The sequence below is a fragment of the Acinonyx jubatus genome, chromosome B1 (genome assembly GCF_027475565.1).
Source record: "Acinonyx jubatus isolate Ajub_Pintada_27869175 chromosome B1, VMU_Ajub_asm_v1.0, whole genome shotgun sequence".
In the NCBI taxonomy this organism is placed as follows: Eukaryota; Metazoa; Chordata; class Mammalia; order Carnivora; family Felidae; genus Acinonyx; species Acinonyx jubatus.
Genome location: NC_069382.1, coordinates 48,985,467 through 49,012,387, shown reverse-complemented (window position 1 = coordinate 49,012,387; position 26,921 = coordinate 48,985,467). Strand labels below are relative to the sequence as shown.

Here is a 26,921-nt window from a genome sequence, read left to right as displayed (position 1 = left end):
CAAGCACCCCAAGATAGTTTACCTTTAACAAGTAATTCTTATACAGAGATAAAGACCAAACTAGCAATAGGGAACCAGATGGAGGATGGGGTAAGGATAGCTCTGTCTTAATTAGTAGGACAATTTTTTCTGTAATTCTGATACCTGTCAAAGAATGTACTTATGTAAAGTATAATTACCCGAATCATACTTCCTGGACTTTTTTAGGACAATTACAATTTTAAATAACTTGTGATATTTTCATTGCAGGTTATCTTGTACCATTTCAGACCATGAGTTGTGAAGTTTGGTCTGGAAAATATAATCACCAGACATAAACTTGGAATAAAAAAAAAAAAAGCTTGCAGAATAACCACAATTTCTTGGCTCTTGTCCTTATCATTTTTAGAACATGCAGTTTTAAAAAATCGTCAGTCCCTGTAACATCCTCTGGAGAAAAGGGGGAAATTTATCCAGTGACAGAACCAACAGAGCAGCAAATACCTAGAAAGGCAGCCTGACCTACTGTGTCTGTGCAGGGCCAGGCATTGATGCCACATTACCCTGACTTGTGTTGAGCTTATACTGAAATCAGAAAGAGAGAATGTTACTTGTTGAGGGATTAAGAACGTTGATCCTTCCATTTCTGGGCTTTGCTGTTCAAGGCAGGCTTCTCCGGAATGACTTTAAAGGTGGGGGGAAAGGTGTTTTCCTTCTTCCATTTCTTTTCTTCACAGCAGTAGTAGAATTATTAAAGGTGACAGGGTACATCCTATATAAATAATTTTCATTGTGGCATATCTGTCATCCCCACTACATCGAGGAAGACATGAGAAATGTTTGAGGTCAGTGTATTGTCTTGCCTCATCACTCTCCTTGGAATATGCCACTGTGGCTTGTGCCCTTTTCACTTTTGAGGTCTGCTTCCACAGGCAAGAGACTGTTGATTGGTTGGGAGTAGGTGCCCCTCACTCCTGCTTTAGAATCTGCACATCAGGACAGTCACTTGTCCTTTTGAGTCTTGTCTTCTAACAAGGAAGGGCCATAACTCCTTACTGATACTTGCTTGTTAACCCTTCCCAGTCATTTCCTCTTTGAGGAAAATCACTTATTTATGGGAGAAAACCTAACCTATAGTATAGTTTGAGAATCCAGATTAGAATTTAATGGACCTCCACAGCGTTAGGCAGTAGTTAGGTGCAGTGGGATAGTAGAGATTTGGAAGTGTCGTGTGGGAGTGGGACAGATAACTATAGCCTGTAAACCTTCTACTTGGAATAACTTTGGTCTCTTCAAAACTGTGTTTGCCTGAGATGGAACTTGGTACTCTGTGAAAAATGATGACCTGAGATTTTTGAGCTTCTGAGGGAAGTGGTACCCAGAGCTGTAAAAGGGAGGAAGCTGCATAGAAAGTTAGCTGAATCTACATGCTATTCTTATGAGAGAAAATGATCAGTTCTACTTAATTCACTATATCACTTCTTAGATTTTTTCTATAACTGATTATTGATAAAAGTGATTTTATTTCTTTCAGTATTGCCTGTCAGGGCACCCAACCTTACCATGCAATGTGCTCAAATTCAAATCAACTACTATTATGTTGGACTGTGGACTGGACATGACTTCCACTCTCAATTTCCTTCCTTTGCCACTTGTTCAAAGGTATGTGCTGCTGCATCTGAGACAAAATGAGATTTTGTTTTTTGAAAAATGATACCGATTAGCATAAAGATTACTAGTACCTTGTGTGTTGTCCTTAGTTTACTTTGTTCCCTAAAAATGTTCTTTATCAGAATCATTTCCTTTGGCTGGGATGATGGAAAGTGTTGTATTGATTTATTGATTGACTTCTTTATTATAACTTCTGAGCTTCTGTAAAATGTTCCTGCAACTGCTCTATGCAAGTGAGGTCATGTATATTTCATCTTTCTTGCTAATTCATATAAGAGCTGATAAATGGTCAGCTGATGAGCCCAAGAATTGAATTTTAGAACCATTTAACTGCCTTTGCAGCGACTTGACATCATAGAGCCTGACATTTCTTTTTGATAGGTATCTATGGATTATATTCATAATTCTCAGCTGTAGATATCATAGAATCATATATGAAGCCACAGTCCTTGTCTTAAAGCAGATATCTCAAGACTATAGTCACCACTGTTTACTCTTACTAATACTTTGTCATGGAAATCGGCTTCCCAGTCTGCTGTTATTTGGAAGCAGCAATTTATAAGAGAAGTGGGTAACTTATATAAGCAAATATACTCCCAGTAATAAAAAGTGGTATCACATAGGAGAGACAGAAAAGCTATCTAAAACAGATTTAAGAGCTTAAAAGCATAGCAGCCTAGGTAAACCATCTAATATACCTCATTCCTGAAAATATCACCGTATGCAATGATTATTCATAATGATAATCTCCTGAACCATCTAGAAAAAGTATAATTAAAAATCCGTCTTTGGGTTTTGTTTTTGTTTTTTTGTTTTTTTGAGACAAGGAATACCAATAAGGTAAAGGGGACAGAGATAATTCCAGATTACATTTTGTGTAAAGCTGATAAAATTCAGTTATAATCACACCTAAAACTTAGAAATACATTTATTATCCACAGATACTATCTATCTATATATATATATTTACAACTGTTTCAGAAATTGTAGGTATCACGTATATTTCTGTACAAAAGTGACTGACAAGTTATTTCATACTAAAATAGCCTGATATTATTGTCTGTTTATCCCCCAAACATTACAGTGTCCATTTGTTTGTTGTTTATTAAGAATCTGCACTGGACTGGAGCAGGGGATACAGATCTAAACAAGACCACTTTCTTTTTCTCGTGGAGCTTACATTGTGTTGGAGAGAAAGTATTCCACAGTTGAAAATTTCATTATACTTGTGTTAAGAGAACAACTATACACTTGTGATAATTACTAAAAAAACAAAATATAAGTACTATGAGAGTTTCCAAGAGGCGGCCTCTATGCACTGCGAAGTCATGAATTATCTAGGTGCTCCAGTCCTGAATTGGGCAATTTTAGCTACATATTTTCCCTTTCGTGTTCACTTTTGTCTTTACCTAATTCTGTGTTCTCATAGCCCTGGCTCAGCATTGGAATCCACTTCTATTCTCTCTTCCCCTTTGTCATTGTTCTTCTCTCAGAGGGAAGTTATACTAGAGGGATGATTGGCAACCCATATGTAGTTCCTTAAAAAAAAAAAGTGTTTTCTGTCGCTCAGGCCAGAAACCTTAGAGATACAGTTGGCCAAAATAGTATCCCCAGTCCCTCCCTAGCCCTTCGTCCTGCTTTATTTTTCTTCATAGCACTTGTCCTTACATTATATATACATATTTAGTTTATATGTTGTCTGTCTTCTCCACTAAAAGTTTTGTAAGGGCTGGGATCTTTTTGTTCACCACTGAATCCCTCTTGCCTAAAATACTTCTTGGCACGTAGTAGCTACTCAGTATAAGATTTGTCCTATGAGTGAATCTTCTCTGGATTCCTGCCCTCTTGAAGTGTGATTTCATTATTCATTATAATCTTTTCTTTATCTTGAACCTTCCCATCTTGATTCAGTTCTTCCCATTTAATTATGCTCAATTACTTCTAACTTAATATTTAAAAAAACCTTTTTTAACCTACTCTCGACTCCACTTTCCGTTTCAGCATTACTAACTCCTCTCCAGTCTATGTGCCCACACCACCTACCAGAACACCTCTCACTAGAATCACAAATGACTTCGTGTCATTAGATGCACGTTTGTCAGTTCTCATCCCCACTTGGCCATTCAGCATTGTTCTCCTCCATCATAATGCATTCCTGGTTCTCCTCTTCTCTAACTCTTCCTCTTCTATCTACCTTGGAGATTCATCTTTTTTTGACTGACAATCATATATCAGAATTCTTCGATATCCAATACTTAGCCATCAGAGTATCCACTAAGGAAATTTCCTAAATGCTCAGGGCTTTGATTACCATCTAAACAATAACCTACAAATGTGTATCTTTAGTTAGTAATCCTCTTCTGAGTTCCAGATTCATAAACCCAAAATGCCTACTGAGTTTCTCTCCTTGGATGTGGCTTTGGAGGTACTTCAAAACTCAGCATGCCCCAAGCTCAGCTCATGAATTGATGGTTCAGAAGAGAAGACCCTCCCAGACCTGGTTATCCCCCACAGTACCCTATCTTAATGACTGGCATGCTGTTCTGAAAGCCAGAAAACTGGGAGTTAACTTAGATATGCCACTATTTCTCATTCCCCGTATCCAGTCTTTCATGAAGCCTTGTTAGTTTTACCTTCTCAAACAGTTTCGAATCCAGTTACTTCTCTTTAAGTTCTGCTGCAAGTGTTATCGTATTTTACAGGCATTACTGCCAAGGCTTCCTCATCAGTGTCTTCAGTTCTGATCTTGCCCTTTTCTGAATCCAGAGCCATTTTTGTGTAACTTTTTCATTTTGAAATCACTTCAGATTTACAGAAAAGTTGCAAGAATAGTACAAACATCTCCCAGTTACTCTTGTTAACATTTTATCATATGTACTTTTATAATTTTCTGATTATACATATGCATACAACTTTTTCTGACCCATTTGAAAGATACAGACAGGATGCTCCTTTACCACCTAAATACTTGAGGCCTATTTTCTAGGGAAAAGGAAATTATTTTACATAACCACAATACAATAATCAAAATCAGGAAACTCACACTGGCACTATGCTAGTATCTAAGCTGTCTACCTTCTTCGTATTTCCCAAGTTACACCAATTCATATTTCAGTGTAATGCCTTTTATAGCAAAAAAGAAGAATAACAGTAGTGTTCCAGGATCCAGTGCAGATCACACATTTCATTTAGTTGTTTTGTCTTCAGTCTCCATTAATCTGGAAGAGTTTTGCAGTCTATCTTTATGACCTTGCCATTTTTAGGAGTACGGGCTAATTATTTTATGTAATGTCTTTCAGTTTGGATTTGTCTGATACCTCTGCATGATTAGGTTAGGATTATTTTGATAGAAATACCACACAAATGGTGGTATATGTTATCAGAATGCACATGATATCAATTTTCTTCAACATTGTCTTGTAGAAATATACATCTAGTCTTGTCTCTCACCTGTTTAAAACGTTTCACTGGTTTTCATCGCTCTTAGGATAAATACTAAGTTCATCTTGGTATATTACGGTTTATGCCTACCCCTCTAGTATCTTACTTTTTATTTCCTTTTAGTTTCAAAGAAATCATATTTCTTGCCTGGGAGCAGTCACACTCATTTTTTCCGTCAGTCGTAAAGGCTCTTCTCCCCCAGCCCCATCCTGCTTTCCCTGAGCCTACTTCACAGAAGCTCGTGTTTCAGGTCATTTATGACTTCAGTTTCTATATAAGAAGGACATAAAGATGGTATTCTGATCAGGTGAAGGGGACAGAGTGTTTGGGCCTCTTCTTGAAGTTTCATTTGAATAACCTTCTATGTAAGATGTCCATGCCAAAGGCTGGTGAGAATTACTGGAGGAAAATATGGGTCTTGTCTGTCTCTGTTCCCTCCAACCCTGTCCTTTGGCCCAGTTTCCCCTTGAATCTAGGACTGTCCAGATCTCAGCTCAGTCATCAGACCCAGAGAAGTCTTTTGATGCTGCCTAGACCAGTCTCTCTTTAGGGAATTTTGTACCATCCTGCATCATCATTTTTAGTATCTTCTTCTCTATTTGTGTGATTACTTGTAATGTCTGTCTTCCCTGCTAACTTGGGGACAGGTATGTTTTGTTCACCGTCATATCACCAGCATGCCTGACACATAAATATTCATTAATGAATGAGTGAAGATGAACAATACTCCTACAGTACTACACCAAATATTGAAGTTCTTCCCTCCATGTTCCCTTTTTATGGAAACACTTCCTCCACCCTCACCTCCTAACTCCTATTCCCAGCTCTTCCACAACACCACACGCTGTCAAAGGTGCCCTTCCTATGTGAACCTGTAACACTTCTTCTTACCCCATCATGCTTTTATTTTATTCTGTTTAATTGCTGTTTACCATCTCGCTTTACTAAAGTGCAGACTCCTAAAACTCAAGGTTTATTTTGAACTGTCATTACATTACAGTACATTGTTATGTGCACTTTGTATACTTGGCTCAGAGTAAGCTTTTATTAAATATTATTTGAATGAATGAATGTAGTCATGCCTCTTAGATTATTTTCTGATTATAAAAGTAATACATTTCAAAATAGGCATTTGGAAAAATGAAAAGTATAAGGGGAAAATGAATTGCATACCATGTTCATTCTAACTTTTGCTATTTTGTTAGGTAACAGATTACTTTTAAATGCCTTGGGTTATTTATTTACTTATGGGAATATTTTACCTAATTTTTATACTTAAAAAAATATTTATTTTGAGAGAGAGAATGAGCGGGGGAGGGTAGAGAGAGAAGGAGAATCCCAAGCAGGCTCTGTGCTGCCAGCACAGGGCCCAACATGAGACCCAATCCCACGATCATGACATGAGCCAAAATCAAGAGTCAGACGCTTAACCGACTGAGCCACCCAGACACCCTGATAATATTTTACTTATTTAAAAAAAAAATTAAATAAACAGGGGAAGGGGATTAAGAGGCACAGACTTCCAGTTATTAAGTAAATAAGTCACAGAGACGAAAAGGACAGTCATTAATATTGTAATGTATGGTAATCTGGTGACTACAGTTCTCATGGTGAGCATTTAGTAATATGTAGAATTGTCAGATTAATATATTGTACACCTAAATCTAATTTAATGCTGTCAGTCAGTAATATAAAATACTGAAAAAGATCTTGTATACATGTTTTTTCTCGACTATAATATTTTTAATGGCATTCTTTTCTAAGAAATTATTAAATAGGGGATGCAAAGATGTGTTAATCTATAATCATAATTTATCTAATATCTTCACCTCTCATATTTTATTAAGGTATATTTCTATGGAGACACTTCTTTTTCCTTGCTTTAAAAAACTTAGGGGGTGCCTGGGTGGCTCAGTCAGTTGAGCGTCTGACTTCGGCTCAGGTCATGATCTCACAGTTTGTGGGTTGGAGCCCCACATCAGGCTCTGTGCTGACTGCTTGCTTAGAGTCTGGAGCCTGCTTCAGTTTCTGTGTCTCCTTCTCTCTCTGCCCCTCCCCCGCTCATGCTTTGTCTCCCTCTGTTTCTCAAAAATAAATAAATGTAAAAAAAAATTTTTTTTTAAAAACTTAGGGGCCCCTGGGTGGCTCAATCAGCTGAATGTCCAGCTCTCAATTTCAGCTTAGGTCGTGATCCCAGGGTGGTGGGATGGAGCCCTGTGTCAGGCTCCCCGCTGTGTGTGAAGCCTGCTTAAGATTTTTTCTCTCCCTCTCCACTAGTCCCTCCCCCACTTGTACACATAACTAACTAACTAACTGATACAAATTCCGTAATCATTAAGAGCAAAGTCCTAAGTCCCTTCCCTTTTGGTAGCTTAAAGTGTACTGACTCTTTATGATTTAGTCATTAACTGAGTGGAACTCAGTAAGTAAATATTTTCATCTCTGTAGTCAGCATCCCTTTGCCGTTTGGTGACACGTCTGTGGCCCTCATTTTTGGCACTATTGTTATAACATGGCCATGCTCTTTGAGCAGTCATTCCCATTTACTGGCAATTTCTCAAATCCAGAATAACCACAGGTGTTTTATAGAAGGCTTTGATGTGTAAAAAAAGTATTTAGCAAGAGTTAAAACTATAGGATCTTAGGAGCACCTGGCTGACTCAGTTGGTAGAGTATGTGACTCTTGATCTTGGGGCTGGCTGTAAGTTCAAGTCCCACGTTGGTAGAGATTACTTAAAAATAAAATCTTAAAAAAAAAAAAAAAGGTTGGGGGGGGTACCTGGGTGGCTCAGTCAGTTATGGGTCTGACTCTTGATTTCAGCTCAGGTCATGATCTGACTGTTCATGAGATCACACCCCATGTCAAACTGCCGCTGACAGCATGGAGCCTGCTTGGTATTCCCTCTCTCTCCTCGCTGTATCTCTCCCCGACTTGTGTTTTTTCTCTCTTGCTCCCTCTCAAAATAGTAAACATTAAAAAAAAAAAAAAGTACAGTATCTGAAAATTTTACTTTTTAAAAAAGTTATTTTTGGGCTCCTGGGTGGCTCAGTTGGTTGAGTGTCTAGTTCTTGATTTCAGCTCAGGTCATGATCCCAGGTTCATGGGATTGAGCCTTGTGTCAGGCTCCATTGTAAGTGTGGAGCCTGCTTAAGGTTCTCTCTGTCTCTGTCTCTCTCTCTCTCTCTGTCTCACTCTCTCACTCCCCCTCCCCCTCCCTTCCTCCCTCCACCCCTTTCTGGCTTTTGTACTCTCTTGCTTGCTCTCTTGCTCCCTCTCTCGCTCTCTAAATAAGCAAACAAACAAATTTCTCTGATAAGCAGTGTACCATTCTGATCATTTGTTGAAGACAACTAACTGAATCAGTTATCTGTAATTTGAAGGCTGATTTCTGTGTGTCTGATGGGAAACAGAATGCATGTCCTGTGATTCAGTTCACTTTTAAAGGGAAGTGAATATTTACAACCTTCCTTTAGAGAGCTAGCATGCACAGAATGAGAACAGTATTCACACTGTTTTGTCATTACATTTTTATCTGAATGCTTGGTTTTTTTAATCTGACCTGTCAGTCAATGTATTTTTCAAGAAATAAGTCTATAAGTGAAGACACACGTGACTTTGAAACGAGATGGGAATTAAAGAGCTAATGATAGAATATTTTTCTGTGAGGTTAGTGCAGAAAACTCCCAGAGTTTAAAAAACAAGTTTATCAGGTATAACTTATATGACCCAAACTTACTCTGCTAGTAGTAATTTTCATTCCCAAGTATGAAATCAAAATTCTCACTTTTTGGTAAATCAAAGCAAAATGTAAACAGAATGTAGGCAAAACGTATGTGGGACTTCCTAGTCTTTACATTCTCACACCTTCTCTGTAAGTTTTGAATTACTTCACAATTAATAGTTATCCCCCAAATTCCTATTGTTTTCTAAAATTAGATGCATGTGTATTTTTATTCAGGCTTTTAGCCTTTCCTAGAAGATTGGAAAATATTCACAATATTTATGTTTCTTATTTTCATTCTCTTTCACCTAATTACAAAGTCAGAATTTGATAAACCTATTTGGCAAGAGGCTAAGGGACTGTATATTAATTTGGTTTCTGATTATAGTCTTTTAGTCCCACACTGTTACCTTGCCCTTAATTTTTACTTTACAGACTAATTTTGTGAGGAGGCGCTAAAATCCTGTTGCCACCCAACTTGTACTCCCAACGTGCTTTTCTTCACCTAACACCTTGATCATTAAGTTCTTCTTTTAACCAGCATATTTCTCCCTAAGGTATTTGCATTTTCAGCCTTCAGCATAATTCTGCTAGTCAACTGATAGCACACAGTTAAATCCTGAGATTGCCAGAAGTGCATGATTTCTGAATCTAGACTTTCTTAGTGTATCCTACATGTGAAACAAGCCTCACCTCCTAGAAATTATTCACCTATGCTGTCATTTTGTAACACTCAGGAAAACTAGGTTCATTTTCCAGATTTGGAAACCCAAGCCACAGGTGCAAAGTGACTAATCCACTTATAAGCAGTGAATGTGGAATGTGGACTTGACCAGAATTCAGGTACTGTATTTTTATTTGCAGTGAATTCAGACTGATAGGCAGCTAAGTGTTCTTCTCAGAGCACCTGACCCCTCTGAGTCTGTTTTCTCATCCACAGTATGATGATCCTGTTTAGCCTTCCCCGCAGGCTTGTTGTCAGGCACAAGCAGGGTGAAGTCAGGGGCAGTAATTGGAAAACTGTAAAATGCTCTAGTGTCTCATCTTTCTTTTTTCTCTTTATTATTTTGCATAGGATTCTTTTAATTTTCCCAGTTGAGTGCTAAACTCTTTGGCTTGTTAACGTTCCATCACCACATAATTCTTAAGCTTGCTACAGTGTGGTTATTTTTCTTTCATCTTTTTGATTAGTATTTTGGGTGGACATTGTTGCCAGTAATTTCAAACTGTTTTTAACTTTGTGGAGATGATAACAGTCACCATGAAATCACTGAGGACTGTAATCGATTTAGGATAATTTAATCTTTTGTTTTGCAGTCCCAGGCTGTCTAATCTTCCTGGCTGGTCCCTAAAGGATGGAAATGCTTTCTTGGACAAGGTAATGATAACTGAAGCATAACTATACCCAGTGGAAAGCCATCTTGTCACACCAGAGCCACCGTATAGTACTGTGACTGATGGGTTCATTTTTTTCTCAATATATTCTCTCAGAAAAACCCCAAGATCCATGTAGGGTCTTCAGTACTTGGTGATTATTTTCTCTAAGAGCCTTTTAGGGAATCTCAGTGTTCAAATTCAGGTCCAATTTGCTCGTATGTAAAAATCTAAAAACTTCTGCAAATACATTTTATCACCACAGAAAGAAACCTATTATTTTTAGAATTGCGATGAGAGTTTCAAAGGTAATACTGATAGAGAGTTCCATCCAATTCATTCTATTTTCAGGCTAGACTGACACCAAGACTGGAAAGAGTAAAACTTTAAAAAAAAAAAAAAAAAAAAAGACTTTAAAATCCTCAAGTATGTGAGTTTTAAACTGCTTCTATCCATGCTTAGGGAAGGTGGGGCTTTGAAAAAAGTTTGGTTCTTACTCTTTGGGTGAGGAGAGGCCATGGAAGATTGCAGGAGGGCAGTGTCATCATCTGATCAGATCTCTTGCTGCCTTGTGGGGAACAGACTATGAAGCCAGTGTTTAACTTCCCAGGCAATGTTCTTGGGGGAGTGGGAGAGTAACATGATCTTGGGTGAATTCAAATTGAGGGCCTTCCAAACTATGAACTAGGATCTCACTCCAGCCTTTCCTGGTAGCCTAGAATGGATAACCTTATAGGTATGAAAAGAGAGCACACAACTAGGAATCTAGGATTTGGGGCCCTACTCTGACTTTAATCATGGACTAGCCCTACAGTAAATGACTTAAATAACTTTTTTCTTCAAGGCTATTAAATTTTTGACATTGGATTATCATCACAATAATTCCTTCCTCCAACCAGTTTTTAGGCAGTTAATTTATAAATGAGAGACCAAAGGTACAAAAAATGTTAAAACTATAATCTAGTCACCTTTTCTCCTAAAAAAAAAAAAATCACAGGCAAAGGAAGGTCAAAAACTGTGAAGCTCATCCATGCCGTTCTCAGTCCTCTAAATCATTCTTCCTCTCCCAAGTTTCACAATTGAAAGACTAAAGAAATTTAAAGAGCCTCAAAATGACTCATCCGCATAAGGCATTTCCTTCTTGTAATAGGTACTGTTAAATAAAGAGGGGATCTTTTTACAGAATTAATTTCTGTAACTGCACCCCAACCTCCAGTGCAAGGCAAATGCATAATTTGAAACCAGGTTTCCCTCATAGCCAACTATAAAATTATGTGACATTCAGAAATCTGTGCACCTGATTTCAGCCTAACTCTCCTGCTGGCTGTAAATCCTTAATCCCTGAGAAAGGCTCAGAAGCATCCCATTACCAGTGCATTGTGAGCGAAAATGACTTGCATGTGTATGTGGGAGCATTTCATTAGAAGGGAGTGGTGAATAAAATACAGGGGCACTGTAAGTGCGTGGAATGCAAATATGCTTCTCCAGGCCAGAAAGCGTCAGAAGAGGCTCTGTCATGTGAGCTAGACATGCCCTGATGTGTAGCATTATGGAGAAGAAGAATACATAGCCAGTTTAAGAGCAGTCAGGGCTTTGAAATTTCCCATGATTTGTCTCTAATCATATTTAACCTCATCCTAAGGGAGTTGGGAGTCTTCTCCCATTAAACATAATTGTTCATTTGTTTTTAGCTAGCAGGTACATTGTAATTAAGAACTATTTTCAGTCTGTTTTTGGCTTAGTGTTTCACTGTTTAAAAGGTAGTCATATAAAGAGAGGAACCGGAACCAGAGTTTACTGTGGAAGGTAAGGGGAGGAAACCTTCTGTCAAGGTTCTGATATAAGACCTGTAAAATTCAAAAGGAGAATTGCATAGTTAATACCCTAATTTCGGATAAAGATTAAGAATAAAACCATTCAAGCTCCCATGTGTAAAGACACTTGTATATGAATATATAGAAATACATGTTCAATGACTAATGAAAACATGATGGAACAAAATTCTAACAGTATTTTTCTTTTTCTGGAAAGAGCAAACTGTCGAGCAAATTCTCACTTTTACTGGTTTCCTTATAAAGTCACAGAAGACTTTGACCTTGATGAAGCAAAAAATCCTCCACAGATTTCAGTTTCAAGTATAATGTGGGAAGATAGCCACTTGGGTGGCTTTCTGGAGGCATTTGTAGCAGACCCCATAGGTGGCCCCCTCGTGCCTCTTCAGTGTGCTGCTCTGTCATAATTTCAGCTGCCCATACCTGGATGAGTCTGCCGGAGAGTTTTCCCCTGAAGCTGCACAAATGCAGGAGTTACCATGTAAATAAATATCTTAGATCCGTTGCCTCTGAGGAGGGTAACTCCGAGGTGTGTGTTTCACACCATTTCTCAGAGTTCCCCATGGGAAGAAGTCCCAGCTGCCCACAGTGGGGTACAGCTTAGTAACATACCCATGATCAGCCCCCTTCCTTTCCCCTGATCGCCCATCAGGGCGCCCATCCTCCTGCCCTTTTTTCAGCACTTCCGTGTTAGCTTGCACTCACCATTTTCTCAAGGTCTGTTTATGAGGGAATTCAAACTAAGACATATTAAATATGGTAGGGCACAAGCAGAGTAGGGAATTGTACTATATTCTCTTTCTATATAAGTGTACTTTTTTCTTTTGAATAAATACATGTGGTTTATAATCCCAAATGAATTGTGTGCTCCGTGAGGACAAAGGTTACGTTCACAGAGGTGATAGTAGTGGTGGTGGTTTAATCCCTACCCTCTGTGCTTCATCTCCCTCCTTGCTTGCCCCTTGTCCCTCACCCCTCGATCCTTGGTAGGAGGAGAAAAAGCCTCTAAGTCGTTTGTCCTTGGCCAGGACTCCTAACCTGATTGCATAACAAAATCATTAGAGGTGCTTATTATAAATATAGGTTTCAAGGCCTCATATCCAGATTTCTAATCCCTTGATGGAGCCTAGGAATCTTTACTTCCATCAGCATTCCCAGATGATTCTGATATTGCTGGTATAGGCTATGTAACTATTACTTGGGAAGCACTGCATTGTGATTTAGAAAGCAGCGTATATCCACACATGCTTGAAGAGACATCGAGAAATGCGCATTCAAGCCCCAAGTCAGCCACCAACCAGCGTTTTTTTATCCTGCATAAGACACTTAACCTCCCTGAGCCTAAACACGAAAGCAGTTGGCCTGAATAACCTTCCGACTTCCCTCCAACTCTCTAGCAGTCTGATTCTTTATGGAAAGTTTGGTTTGGGGATGAAGTTTCTTTGGTGCTATATCTGTTAGATATCTCTTCCTAGAATTTTTTCCGTTTGGTTTCTTTTAGGAATTAAAAGAGTGCTCAGGTCATGTATTTGTGGATTCTGTGCCTGAATTCTGCTTGCCAGAGGTAAGATGAAAGTGATTCTTATTGTAGAAACAAAGCATATCTTGTCATCTCTCAAAATGGAAGTCAAGAAATAATCTTAAGGGGCTTAGCTTTCTGTTTTCAAAATGAAATGAATCTATTATTCCAGGCACATTATCATGCAACTAAAATATAATCATTTAGGAGCCTTTTATATTATCTGTAAGAAATTTAACTCTCCTTTTTGTATTCCTAGCTCTTTCTATAATCCCCACTGACACTTGTACCAGGGCATAGTTCTGAGCATGATACAGAAATAACTCAAGCCTTTCAGTTTTGTAATTATATCCCTGTGTCTTAGATTAGCCATACTGTTTGTAGTCTTGCTTACAGTGGGTAATTGGGAATTGCTGTTATTCAACCAATACAGTAAACTGTAATATCAAATATTGCTTGAAATTCACAGATTCTGAATTGAGCCACGGATACCTATTCACTTACATATTATTATCACAGTGACACTTGTTTTAAGAGTTTGGGGTCAGTTTTATCATTTTAAAGAAAACAAAGGTCAGTTTCCATTCATTTTAATTTTTTGTTTCCTTGTTTTTATTTATTTTTGAGAGAGAGACAGAGAGGCGAGCGGCAGAGGGTTAGAGAGAGAGGGACAGAGAACCCGAAGGAGGCTCCAGGCTCCAAGCTGTCAGCACAGAGCCCAACACGTGACTCAAACTCAGGAACCATGAGATCATGACCTGAGCCGAAGTCGGACACTTAACCAACTGAGCCACCCAGGCGTGCCCCTGCCCCATTCACTTTAAATGCAGCTAAGTGATCTCAGTTGACAGAGTCCTGATCTCTAGAGTGGTCTAGATGGCATTCTCAACAGACAAAGTATAGGGAGGCCAGTAGCTAGTCCCAGGTTCCTAAGGAAATCAGTGAGAAGCTACCATCCTGTTCTTTCCATGTACCCAGTGGATTATGGTGCCTCTAGAAAATACTGTTACAATTCAGTGCCAGAAGAAAATTTGAAGTACTATTTCCCTTGTTTTTGTACTCTTTCTCCGTCTCTTTCCATTTTAACACCTTCTTTGATATTCTGTAGATAAACTTGTTTTCTCTCGTTGAAGTATGTGTATGTGCCCTTTTGGAGTTGTGGAGCAAGATTGGTAACTGAAGGTGGCAGACAAGGGAACAAGTTTGAGATAAAGTAGTAAGAGAAACAGTGAAGGTAAAGAGTTGCCAAGAATCCTGAGCTCTTCCTAACTGCTATTCAAATCTTTTGTCACCTTCATTTGTCATTTAGGAATTGGTGGGGCAGGTCCCCATCTGTTCAAAGATTCCTAATCCCAGGTGCTGCATTTATTTTCAGCTTGCTACATATGGCACTGACTGCAGCAACCTTCAGTTTATGGACCACAGTGTAGAATTTATGAATTGGTGTTCTGATGACTTTCGGACCTGCTCCATGGAGTACTAATCAATTAGAAATTGGAATTAAACAATTCGTATTTTGGGCACCTGGTTGGCTCAGTCAGTTAAGTGTCCGACTTCGGCTCAAGTCATGATCTCACGGTCCATGAGTTTGAGCCCTGTGTCAGGCTCTGTGCTGATAGCTCAGAGGCTGGACCCGCTTTGGATTCTGTGTCTCCCTCTCTCTCTGCCCCTCCCCTGCTCATGCTCTGTCTCTCTCATTTAAATGTTTTAAATAAACATTTTTTAAAAATTACTATTTCACAGTTCACCTTTTGCTTGGCTAAAGGATTATTGATATATTTAGGCTTCTAGAGCTATGTAAGTTTTTTCAGCTTGTATTGTCTTGTAGTTTGTGTCAAGTTAGTAATAGTCACTATTTTAAGGTAGAGGCAGGGCATTGTATGATTGGGAGAAAATAGGAGAGTCACAGAATCAGGACAGATATATTTATTCCAGTGCAGTCTTCAGAAACTTATAGGTGAGCTAATCCCAGTCTTCCTGGAATTTAAAATCTAGTGCAACTACCTTAAATATTTTTGTATCTGCCTAAGTCCACACTGTAGACGGAGTATAAAGTCTAGGGCAATATAGTAAGAAACCAATAAATTATGAGTGTTTGACCCAATTCATGGTCTATAGAACCCAAATGTCTATATACAACAAGTTTAAAATTAAAATAATCTTTATTGGATTTTGAGTGAAAGAATGTAAACAAAAACATAAATGCGAGTATATAAACATGGTTTGGATGTTAAATTTATTTCTCAGGAAAAATGCTTATGTAGGCACCCTTGATATATATACAGACAGAATATATATGTATACATATATTTTTTTCTTCTAGCTGTCCTTACCAAATTTCTAATCATTCTAGACTCTGTGGGCTGACTCTTACATATTAAAGAGAAATTTCAAACTCACCCAGTTTCTCTGTGCAAGAGGGAAAGGAGATGCTTTTGAGCTTTCTTGTTGTTTCAACCGTTGTTTTCTTGTTTTCTAAAGTTTTTTTTTTAAGTTTATTTATTTGGGGGGGGGGTGTGCTGGGGAAGGGCAGAGAGAAAGGGAGAGAAAGAATCCCAAGCAGGCTCCACAGTGCCAGCACAGAGCCTGACACAGGGCTCAATCCCACAAACTGTGAGATCATGACCTGAACCGAAATCAAGAGTCAGACACTTAACTGATTGAGCCACCCAGGCATTCCCTTGTTTTCTTCTGGATCTGTCACTCTGCGATTATGTCTTAATTTTCTTATTTGTTTAAGAATGGTTCTAGAGAGGTAGTAGGGAATAGAACTATTGGAATGTTACATGACCCTTCCTTATGAGGATATTGTCCTGGAAGTGCAATGCACACATGGAGTTAAGGGTGGTGTAAATTAGCTGTTACTGTCATTAGGCATTTTATTCACACAGATTGCCATTGCCCTAGCAGTGAGTAACTTCAGACCTCTAATCTACATGCTGTCCTCAGGAGCTGATTATCTCTTGGCAGCTTTATTAAATTAACTTACTTTGTATGTAAAGCCATTCAACCAGAAAATACCCACAGCCAAAATGGCAAACTGTCTCTATTATTTGTAAGATGGCACAGAGCTCTTTGTTCTTACTTCTTCTCTGTGGGAGACATAATAGCTCAACAACCCATTCTTCCAACTAAAACACTTCCTTGACTTACCCTATGCTGTCGTTAGTACACCATACAATTTCTCAGAGGTAACTTTAGTGATTGAGACAATGTCTCTGAATAATCGCAATTCACTTTTCCCATAGAAAGTGCCAGTTCTAATGATGCATTCCTCCAATAGCAGTGCACCTAGGCCTGTTTTGCACTTGGCTACCACAACTGGGAGGGGACAGAGATGAGTCACACAGGATTCTTACCCTCAGAGACATTTAATGTTGGAGGGACAAAGTGGTGCTTTGAGGAGCTGTTTTACAGAATGGCAACAGTCATAAGAGGGGCATCTACATAGAGACACCTGGGTGGCTCAGTTGGTTGAGCATCCAGCTTTGGCTCAGGTCATCATCTCACAGTTTGTGAGTTCAAGCCCCACATCAGGCTGATAGTGCAGAACCTTCTTGGGATTCTCTCCCTCTGTCTCTCTGCCCTCCCAAACTCACTCACTCACTTTCACTCACTCACTCTCTCCCCCCCCCCCCCCATAATAAATAAACTTAAAAAAAAAGAGGGCTTCCAGAAAATGCCTTGGTAATTCTGAGAAAGAATTGTGTTTTTTTCATCTGGGCAAATCAGGAAGGTTTAACAGAGGAAGTGAATTAAGCTTTAAAGGACAAGTAGGACTTAAATATATGGGGAAACATTCCTTTCTGCTGAAAGAGTTTTCATAAAGTTTACTAAACACGAGTGGCATTTTCCCTCACCTGCCAACCTTTCCCTTTTCATGTGACCTTAATAGTGGAGTAAAAGGTAAATTTAAGGTTAAGGCTAGAGCAGAATATGACAGTATAATTTCCTTTTGTGATTCTGACACTAGATTTGTTTTGGATCTATATCCAGTACTAGTGGTCAAAATTTCCCTCTAGAAGAAAAAGAAGTTTCCTCCTGCATTTGCCTTGTGAAGGGCTAGTTTGTGCCTAAGCTGCTCCCTCTGTCACCAGTAATCCATGGCAGTGGTGCATTAGATTCGCATTCCCCTCACGGCTTCTGTCGTGCTCTTTCTGCTTCACGGTACCTGGTTGCACGTGCTAGGCAGCAGCTGCTGAGACGTCCTGTTGTCATTTCCCCTCATCTGCCTAACTCAGAACTCTATTTCGGTAAAATCTGAGCGCTGCTGGTGCACTGACTGGCTGCATTCTCGCTGTTAGCCATCCTGTCCTGCTACTTAATGCCAACATTAGGAAACATCCTAAAATGAGGGAATAGAAGCGTTGCGTGAAAGGCATCATTATTCTGTAGTACAAGAACAACTCCTCTGCATTCTGACAGCATCATTTTTCAGTCACATCATGTTGATCTATGTGCCCTGAACAGATATGTATCATTCCCTCCCCTTTCTTTTCAGACCGAGCTAATAGATCTGTCTACGGTAGATGTGATCCTCATCTCTAACTACCACTGCATGATGGCACTGCCCTACATCACTGAGCACACTGGTTTCACAGGCACAGTGTATGCCACAGAGCCCACCGTCCAGATTGGCAGGTGAGAGTATTTATTCTCCCAGCAGAAAGTGGCTGAAGAACTCCTTCCTTCCTTGGTGACCATTTAGCAGAATGTTGTGCCAAGAGTGATTGGTGTTTCCTTCTGAGCAGCTAACCCAGAAGTAGAATTGGTGTGAGTAGACTACTCTCCACAAATAAAACAAGCATTCATTGGAATTGCCTCAAGATTAATGCAGCAAGTAGTCTCAGTCTTTTGTTTGGTTTTTTGAAACAAAGAGTGGAAGAAGGTGTTCGCAGAGACAGGTCCTCTGTGCAGATGACCCGAATTAGGGGAGGTAACATTGAGTAAGATGTCACAAAGATGTAATGCAAAGAGCTTCAGGAGAAAGGAGCATAGCCTATTGAAGGAAAGAAGAGATCGTATTACTTTGCTTTCAGAATTTCCTCCCTGTATGATTTAGCACAGACTGTAAATGGAGACAGCTTGTAGAAAACAGGATAAGTAATTAGATGGTTAAGTTGACTGTACTTGTGACAGGGTGAAACTCAGAGCTCTAAGGAGTAAAAGGAGCCTGCCTTTGTCTCTGAGAATGCTCTGCTGTCTCTTCCTCTGCCCCTCCCAAGCCTTCACGATGCAAGTGGTTGCTGCCAGTACCTATAGCATCATTTAGTGAGAGAAAAATCACGTGAAGAAAATTACCTACCCCAGAAAAAAGAATTATGTTGAAGCAGACTAACAAGTATGGTATAAAGTGAAACTAGCAAGACTCAAAATACAGGATCGAGGTGTTGATACAGACTCTTAGCTTCGGGTTCCAGTGTCTTGCAAAAGTACAAGATGGAATTACCAGAAAGAAACCAAATGTGTCCTTGTTTTTTGTGTCTGCTCACGTTAAAGAACATTTCATGTGTACAGGAGAAGCCTGGAGATCTGAGGAGGGGACATTATAGGAAAGGCAAACACATGGTGGTGGATCACTGATAATGAGAGGATAAGCTGAAAACATCAGACTCTACTCTGAAAAGGTTAAAGCATGAGGAAGGACACGCCAGACTGTTCTCCAGGAACTCCAGCCAGAACGATAATGTGCCTGGGTCCCAGATCTTTGAATGTGCTAGAACTAGTGCTGCTCCTTGAAGATGAAAGGAGATGGGATGGGGAATAAATAAATCGATGGAAATGAAATGAAGTTGTTCAACGTTCAAGTGCTAGTAAAACTACAGCCTACCGTATCTCTATGTTGATTGGGAGAGGATTTGAGTCAATATGGGTCCTCTCTACTGCGTTCTGAAAGGGGAGTCAAGATGTTGAAAATCTTTTTCTCGCATTTTGGTCATCCTCTAGTCATCCAGGATTCTCACAGGTCTCTGCCATGTACTTCTCAGAGCACATTGCATCATCGATCCACTCAAGTAAAGCATTTCTTAGGTTCCCCTCTGTTGTGATTTTGTGGTAATCTATCTCATGATCTGCACACAGAACCTGTCCTTTTGCAAGTCTTGAGTTAGGCTTTTAGGATTAATTCTTAAGAGTATTCTTCCATGTGGAATTTTGTAAATTCCCAAAACACATGTCAAGAAAACGTGCTTTTCCAGTGTAAAATTTCCACTTAATATTGTCATTAAAAAAACAATCCTACCCTACCCCTGCTGCCACCAAAATCAGGTACTTCACAGTCATTTGGCTTTTCCTCCTTTCATATTTTTAGTTCCATTAAGGCAGAGATCTTAAGAATGAGAGCTAAACCATGGGCTTGTATATTTCAGTGTCCAAAGATAAGATACATGCCAGGCTTGTTTTAAAGGTGAATTAAGTCATTTATGTTCGAAATGTCTAACATGGAAATTCAACGAGATGGTTGGGTTCCTGTTCAGGTTTACGTGAATGGGTGTCCAAATTTATATGCAACAGAAAAATGACTAGGGAGGGGGAAGGCAGACAAGCCCACTCGTCTTGGCTACCATGTTACGAATGTGGTGTTTTTCTCATTTTTCTATGAGTGCTCATCACTTTTTTCTTTAAACTCAGGCTTCTCATGGAAGAGCTGGTGAATTTCATTGAAAGAGTGCCCAAGGCTCAGTCTGCCTCCTTGTGGAAGAACAAGGATATTCAGCGGTGAGCAGTAGACCTGTCTGTTCCCCTTGACAGTAGACCCACAGGCTTTGTGAAACAGTACCATTTGTTCCTTGTGTTATGCTTTACACTTTTACTGTTAGAACTCCCTATCTTATGGAAGGGCTATGTTTGATACAACCAATATATTGTAAGAGACCATGTCCAAGGTACTGTACAGGGTCCAAAAGGTTTTTAAAATTAGTAAAACAATTGGCGCTGTCTTTGAGGTGCTCAGGGGTTGATGGGAAGTCAGACCATTGACAGATAAATTACAGCTTTGGATGGCATGTATTGTAAGAGGTGCTCGTCACAGTGCTATAGGCACTCAGAGAATGAAGAACTCTTTGTGTAGGGAAGCTGATGAGGACATCCTTAGGAGGTGGCAGTTAAGGTGGGTCTTGAAGGAAGAAAAGGACTTTCCTGATAGAAAAAGTCGGGAAGTGCGTCCCAGCACAGCATGACAGGATATAGTATATTTGGGGAACAGTGAGGAGTACAGGGTGGATGAGAGTGGGAAAGCAGAGAGGTGAGAAATGAAACTATAGAGGTACATTGGAGCAAGATAATGAAGAATCTGATGTGTGAAGTTTGAGTTTTGTATTATGGAGAGTGGGAAGTCCCTCTGTGGAGGTTTGTAAGGAGGAGAATGTTGTGATCACACATTTGGGGGAAAGTGACTCTAGAAGCAGCACGAAAGATGGGTTGGGTGCAGAGATGGAGGCAAAAGACCAGGTGTAGGACTCTTTCAGAAACCCAGGGGAGAGAACAAAAGCCTGAACGGAGGCAGTAGCAGGGAGCATGAAGAAATTTCTAAGACAGAATGGAGAAGAATTGATATGAATTGTGAAAGAGGCTGTGAAGTCATCCTTAGGAAGATCAGAGGAGAGCTGAGTGGCAGCCCAGGGTAAAAGGGAATTTCCCCAACCTGGCCTTGTCATTTGGTATCATCAGATGCTGCAGAAATATCATCATGTAAGATGGAGGTAAGACCCTTGGTTAATGGAAGTCCCAGGGAGGTTAGTTTCACTAGAGTGCTAGGATCAAAAACCAGATCGTAAGAGGTGACATAGTAGAAATATAATAGTAGAGGCGAGGAGGCAGCTTGATTCTACTTCCATGCTCATGTTTCAGTAGTAGCGGAGGACCCTAGCCAGTCTGAGCATACTGCGGTTTCTGTGAGCCTACCCTCCATCACGGTGGTCCCAGCCTTCCAGGCCTAGCATCCAGAGTCTGGAGTAAAAACTCGTCATTGGCTTTTTAAGTAGTGGGTGTCCCATGTGTGCCTGCCCAAGTCCACTCTTTTCCAGCCACCTGGCCACTGAGTTCTCTTTCCCTCTAGGTCAGTGATTTGTGAGCTCTCTAGTTATCTAAGCTTTAGAATGTCTTAGTTTTTGTGACTGTTCCTTCTACAAAAATATGTATGTGTAGCTAAGAGAATATGCTTTGTTTTTATACTGTAACTCTTTCAGAGTTTGAGCATATGAGTTTCCTCTGTGTATGTGTTGTTTTATTTAACTTACACTGTGTGCCAGACACTTGTTTTTCTTAATTCACTTAAAGTCTCAGCATTTTACTTAATTTATTTAGTTCTATAACATCATTTTGCAGAAGAGAAAACAGGCACAGATAGGTTAAGTAACTTGCTCAAGGTCAGCCAACTAGTGAGTGGTAGGATTTCAATTAGAACCCAGGCAGTAGGGCTAGCCTGGTTCCAGAGTTTGTGCTTTTAACCATTATGCCGGGCTGCCTTGAGGGCACACATGTCACTTTTTGAGTGCATGTGAGCCCCCTCAGGTGAGGAGAGGAGGAAGTATGTGTAACTGTGCTCATTTTTCTCCTCTGTTTTATGGATATTGTTTGGGTCTCGATTTCTGTGATTTAGGGATATGGTGTCTGTATGGCTTCATGGTAGGAAAGACTCACACGTGTGTCTGACTCTTCTGTGTGTACACCCACCTGCCTAAGACAAGATCCCTTTCCCTTCTCATTTTGCATTCTTGTTCTCAGCTGCCTCTCCTCCTGCCCATTCCTATCCCTCCTTCCCCTTTTCTTTCTCTCTCCTGTGTGCCCACTGGAGCACATCAGACCTAGCTGTGTGCATTTCCCGCCTTAGAAATTTTAGGACTTCGTTCTCTTTCCCCATGGAACATGTACACATTGGCCCTTATTTCCTCCTTTTAAATTTATACCCCTTACAGTATTCTTCCACAAATAATTTTGGCACACCAGAAGTGATGTTCAAAGGTCACTGTTTCCTGGCTCCCAAACCCTGGGCCAAGTCTTAGGAAGTCCCATGTCCTTATTTTGCCTTTTCTTCTGTGACCTTGGGCAGAGTCCTTGGCAATTTTCCTTTGCCTCCCATTCTTTGTAAAATACAACGAGATAACTGACTTACAAAAGAAATGCCATCGTTTATGAGGGAGAAGGGTGAAATGACCTTGAAGGAGCAGAGGATGGGGAGGGCAAGGTTGCAGGGGTAGACTGAAAGTTATTTCCTAAGATGCTTAGGAAATCTCCCTTTTAAAGAAGGGTGCTCCTTGAATTAAAACCTTGAATTCGCTATCTCGCCACCTAGTGGGCAAAAATCTGAAACTGTTGAAAGCTAACTTGGTAAAGGAGCAAGCCGAATAACTTGGACTAGTGGAGAAGACCTCATTTCATTATTTCATATATTGAAACCATATTTCTGATCCTGATCAAGTATTGTGTTTTGGCATCTGAGCACAAGATGAGCCATAGTTATTGATAGAGAAAGAGAAGACTCTTATTGGAAAGAATATGCTGAGTGTTAGAGAAACAAACCTAGCAAGCCATGTCCTCTTTTTCTCCTGGATAAACTCCGCATAAATATTATAAGCGGTAGAGGAATTTGAAGAGCTGTTTTGTAATTGACATCAGACAAAAAAGTTCTTGTGAAATACTCACCTAGAATTTAACCTTGGGCCAGAATACTAAAAGTGCTTCATTTGAATAACATTTATGCTGAAGGCTTTACATCACTTTAAAATTTCTGTCACGAGCCAGTTCATATCTAGTGTCCCAAAGTACTGTGGCACACTAAATTGAGTGAGAAACACTGTTTTTTGCTGTCTGTTACATTGACATTTTTCCCAAGTGATATGAGCTGTGTCTTCTGTTTTTTCATTCCCCCCTTTTCTTCCCCCTTTAATTCCTGTACTCACCTTGTTGAGAGGGGTCTTAAGTAGGGCTCACAAACTCAGATGACTCCAGGGATGGGAAAGGTCAATACAGGAGAAAGGTGGGCCACCTGTAACTGTGGACTAGGGATCACATCCCTCTAAAGGGGCACAACTTCAGCAGATTATGGCCATATGGAAACGTGAGTCTATTGCTGCCAAATCTTCCTTTTCTTTTTCTTTTTTTCTTTTTTTAAGAGAAGCCCAAACTCTGGATGTTTTAAATGTGATTTTTTTTTCATCTTTTTAAAATGTTGGCTCACACATGAAGATAAAATCGTATGATCCAAGTAAAACACCTCTGAGTTGGATTTGAGACTCAGGCCCCAGTTTTTGACTTAAACTTCACACAGGCGGTCTCTTGGTTAAGTGCCTAGAATTGATGCATTTTGGTAGCTTAAGTTACTTAATAAGACCATGAACTAAAAAAATAAATAAATTAAAACCTTTCAGACTCATTGGTCAAAGGAATCTGACAAATTCTCTTAAATCATTTGAAGTTAGTTTGAGTTAGCGTTTGATTTAGTATTAGGATGTATAGCAAAAGAAGCTATTACTCTTGCTTTTTGGCAGCTGTCTGACTCTCCTGCCTCAGTTGACACCGCTCCTTGAGATTTATTTAGAAGTTAGACATCTTTCTTCCTCATTTTGATGGCCGCAGTTTACTCTTCTTGAAAAAGAGATTTTGAAGGGTAGGAAAAGGAGACTCCCTCTGCAAGATAATTTTTGAGTCTCCGACTTTCCCATACCCACTTCAAGGTTTAGGGTTTTTAACAGGAAAATTTAGAACAGAATATTCCACTTAAGAAACTAAACCAGCAGGTAGGATTTTCCTGTATTAGCCTAGAAGTCTACGGTTATAATTAAGGATAAATCATTACAGGATATTGTCATAACCTTCTTGCAAGCATTAAGGAATTATGCACCGATATATTCCTGGCAGAAATGTTGTGGCAGTTTTCAGTAGTCAGAGCTCAAATATGTGGGTTCATCCCTTATAAAAAACATAAAAGAAGACATGGTTGAAGTTCCTCAGCTCTGATGCTCCAGGGCTAACTATGTGGTCGGGAAAAAATTAAGGCTATGGGCTTGGAGATCAAATAGACCGGTGTTTAAATTTCATATCTGCTTCGCAGTAGCTGTAGCAATTTATTTCTTCTAGGCTCTGCTTCTTCATTTATAAAACAAGAATAACATTAGCAGCCTTGCAGTGTTGTGTTGAGGACTAAATAAGTAGCATGAGAGTCCTTCAAACAGTGCAAGGCACATAGTAGGTGCTCTGTAAACACCAGCATCCTTTTCCCCTTTAATGATACCCTTGGCTCACATAACCTCTTTTCCATAATCAGCACACATGTGCCTTCCACAACCTAATTTATCTTTAGATGCTACCTTTCCTGATGAAAGTAAGGTAGTATAAAAGAAGGAAAACCATTTTTCTGATTCCACAGTTGTCTCCTGTTAGTTAGCACTGTCATCCAGACGCTGGCACTCAGTCTCCTTTTCTGTAAAACAAGAGAATTGAATTAAATTATCTCTAAGTTCACTTAGGTTACAGCTTTTAAAGATGTCCAAGGGAGAGGCTCCTTAAGCCAGTGTTCATGGAGTGGCAGTACTTTGATGAAGTCATCACTGCTTGTCCTTGAGCTTTGCAGTTCCAGAAACTTAATCATTTCATTTCACTCAGAGTTGATTAGCCTCTGAGGGACTGATTCCGGCTAACTAAACTCCCAGGATATTGACTGACAAACAAAAATCCCATTTAATTACTTTATACTGAGATATCTGCCTGGCTCCCGAACTAAAATGGTTCATCTATCTAGGACACTCCCGTCTGGTCAGCAAGTCCCCTTAAGAGATCAAGTTATAGATAAGAGGTTTTTTTGATGAGAATCGAATCAAAGCAAAGGTAGTTTAGGTACTCTGGAGAATTGTTTTTATTGTGTTTTAGTAGCCTAAGCAATTGCCTTTGTCCTTTTTAGAGATAAATGGGTCTAAAACAAAAATCAGAGATTATAGTTTTAGGTTAATATTAAATGCCCAGGGCGCCTGGGTAGCTCAGTTGGTTAAGTGTCAGACTCTTCTTGATCTTGGCTCAGGTCATGGTCTCACCGTTCAGGAGTTCAAGCCCCACCTCGGGCTCTGCACTGACAGTGCAGGACTACTTGGATTGTCCGTCTCCCTCTTCTCTGTCTCACTCCTTCGCCCCCACCCCCTCCGCTGCTCACGTGCTTTTTCTCTCTCATATAAACTTAAAAAGAAATATTGAGAAATGCTTGATTATCAAGCTCCACTTTAGTAAACTCCACATAGATCATCACTCTGCTAAAACATCTCCACCCCACCCCATTCACATGTATATTAAGCACACTTTCCTGTAATGAGAGGGAAAAGACGTTGCTGTTGCTTATATTCTTTGTATTCTGCTCTTACATTCATTTTGCAGATTCCTTCATTCATCACACACTCAGAAAAAACCCAACCAGTGTTTTATCTCTAAGCTTTTAAGTGGTCCCTATGGACTTAAAAGTCTTACTCTTTAACACAAACACATGGTCTTTGCTGCTTGTTGGATGCTGGTAGGATGGAAGAAGAGACAGCAGAGCTCTGGCATGATGTCAGAACACTGGGGGAAAGTTTCTTAAGTACTCACGTGTGATAAGAAAAAACAAAACAATGAAATCTTTTAGAAAGTACTTATTAAACATTTAGACTCTGAGAACTTGACTTTGATAAATTAGAAAGCCAGAAAAAATAGAACTAGTTCCCACTGGGTTTCTTTATCCAACTTTTCCTGAATCAGCCAATCATCTTAATAGTTTCGAAGGGCTCTATAAATCCCTCTCTATAATTACAGCCTCAGGTAAGCACAAGCAGAATTTTAGGAAAGTTAGGTTAGATGTTAGGAAATATAAGGAAGTAGTGACCAAGTGACTAAATATCGCAAAGGAGTAAGAAAAGGGTGTCAATAAAAGGAATTTGTGAATATAAATATGGAATTCAGACGACTTACTAACTGCCAAGTGCCTGGCATCATGATCAGTTTGCAGGAAAATGCCCCCAAAAGTTTAAGACATAATCCCTGTACCCAAGGAGCTTGTCAAGCAAAGATTATATACTAAGTGGCCAGACTTACACTGGACTTGGCAGATTTAAGTAGAGTTTCAAAGAGGGAAGAGGCAATTCTAAGGTAAAGGAAGGGTAGAGGCAAAAACAGGGCAACACGGCATGATTGAGAAGTGACTGGATTGGTTCAAACCAGCCAGTGCATACCAGGAAAGAGAGAAAAGAATTGGAAATTAACATTGTAGAAAAGATTATTGAAACTTTGGTCATTTGAAAAAGCCACCAGTATATTTGACTAATTCCTAGTTTAAATCTCTTCTGCAGCTGATAGGAAATTCACCAAAATTGTGGAAATTTTGTCACCAAACCTGTATGAAAAAGGAAACCTCTGGATATTTCCCAA

At 39.6% G+C, this 26,921-nt stretch overlaps 1 protein-coding gene across 4 annotated transcripts in view; it reads left to right on the top strand.

Moving 5' to 3' along the window:
* INTS9 (integrator complex subunit 9) overlaps positions 1 to 26,921 on the top strand; it is a 101,300-nt gene that overhangs the window by 29,346 nt on the left and 45,033 nt on the right. For 2 of the 4 annotated variants that reach the window (XM_015081172.3, XM_053216658.1), the window contains exons 2-6: positions 1,514 to 1,641; positions 10,131 to 10,191; positions 13,521 to 13,583; positions 18,040 to 18,179; positions 20,169 to 20,255. In XM_015081172.3, coding sequence (XP_014936658.1) covers positions 1,514 to 1,641; positions 10,131 to 10,191; positions 13,521 to 13,583; positions 18,040 to 18,179; positions 20,169 to 20,255 — 479 coding nt within the window. The remainder of the gene's footprint in view (positions 1 to 1,513; positions 1,642 to 10,130; positions 10,192 to 13,520; positions 13,584 to 18,039; positions 18,180 to 20,168; positions 20,256 to 26,921) is intronic. The other 2 variants (XM_053216659.1, XM_053216660.1) reach the window with 2 other exon arrangements.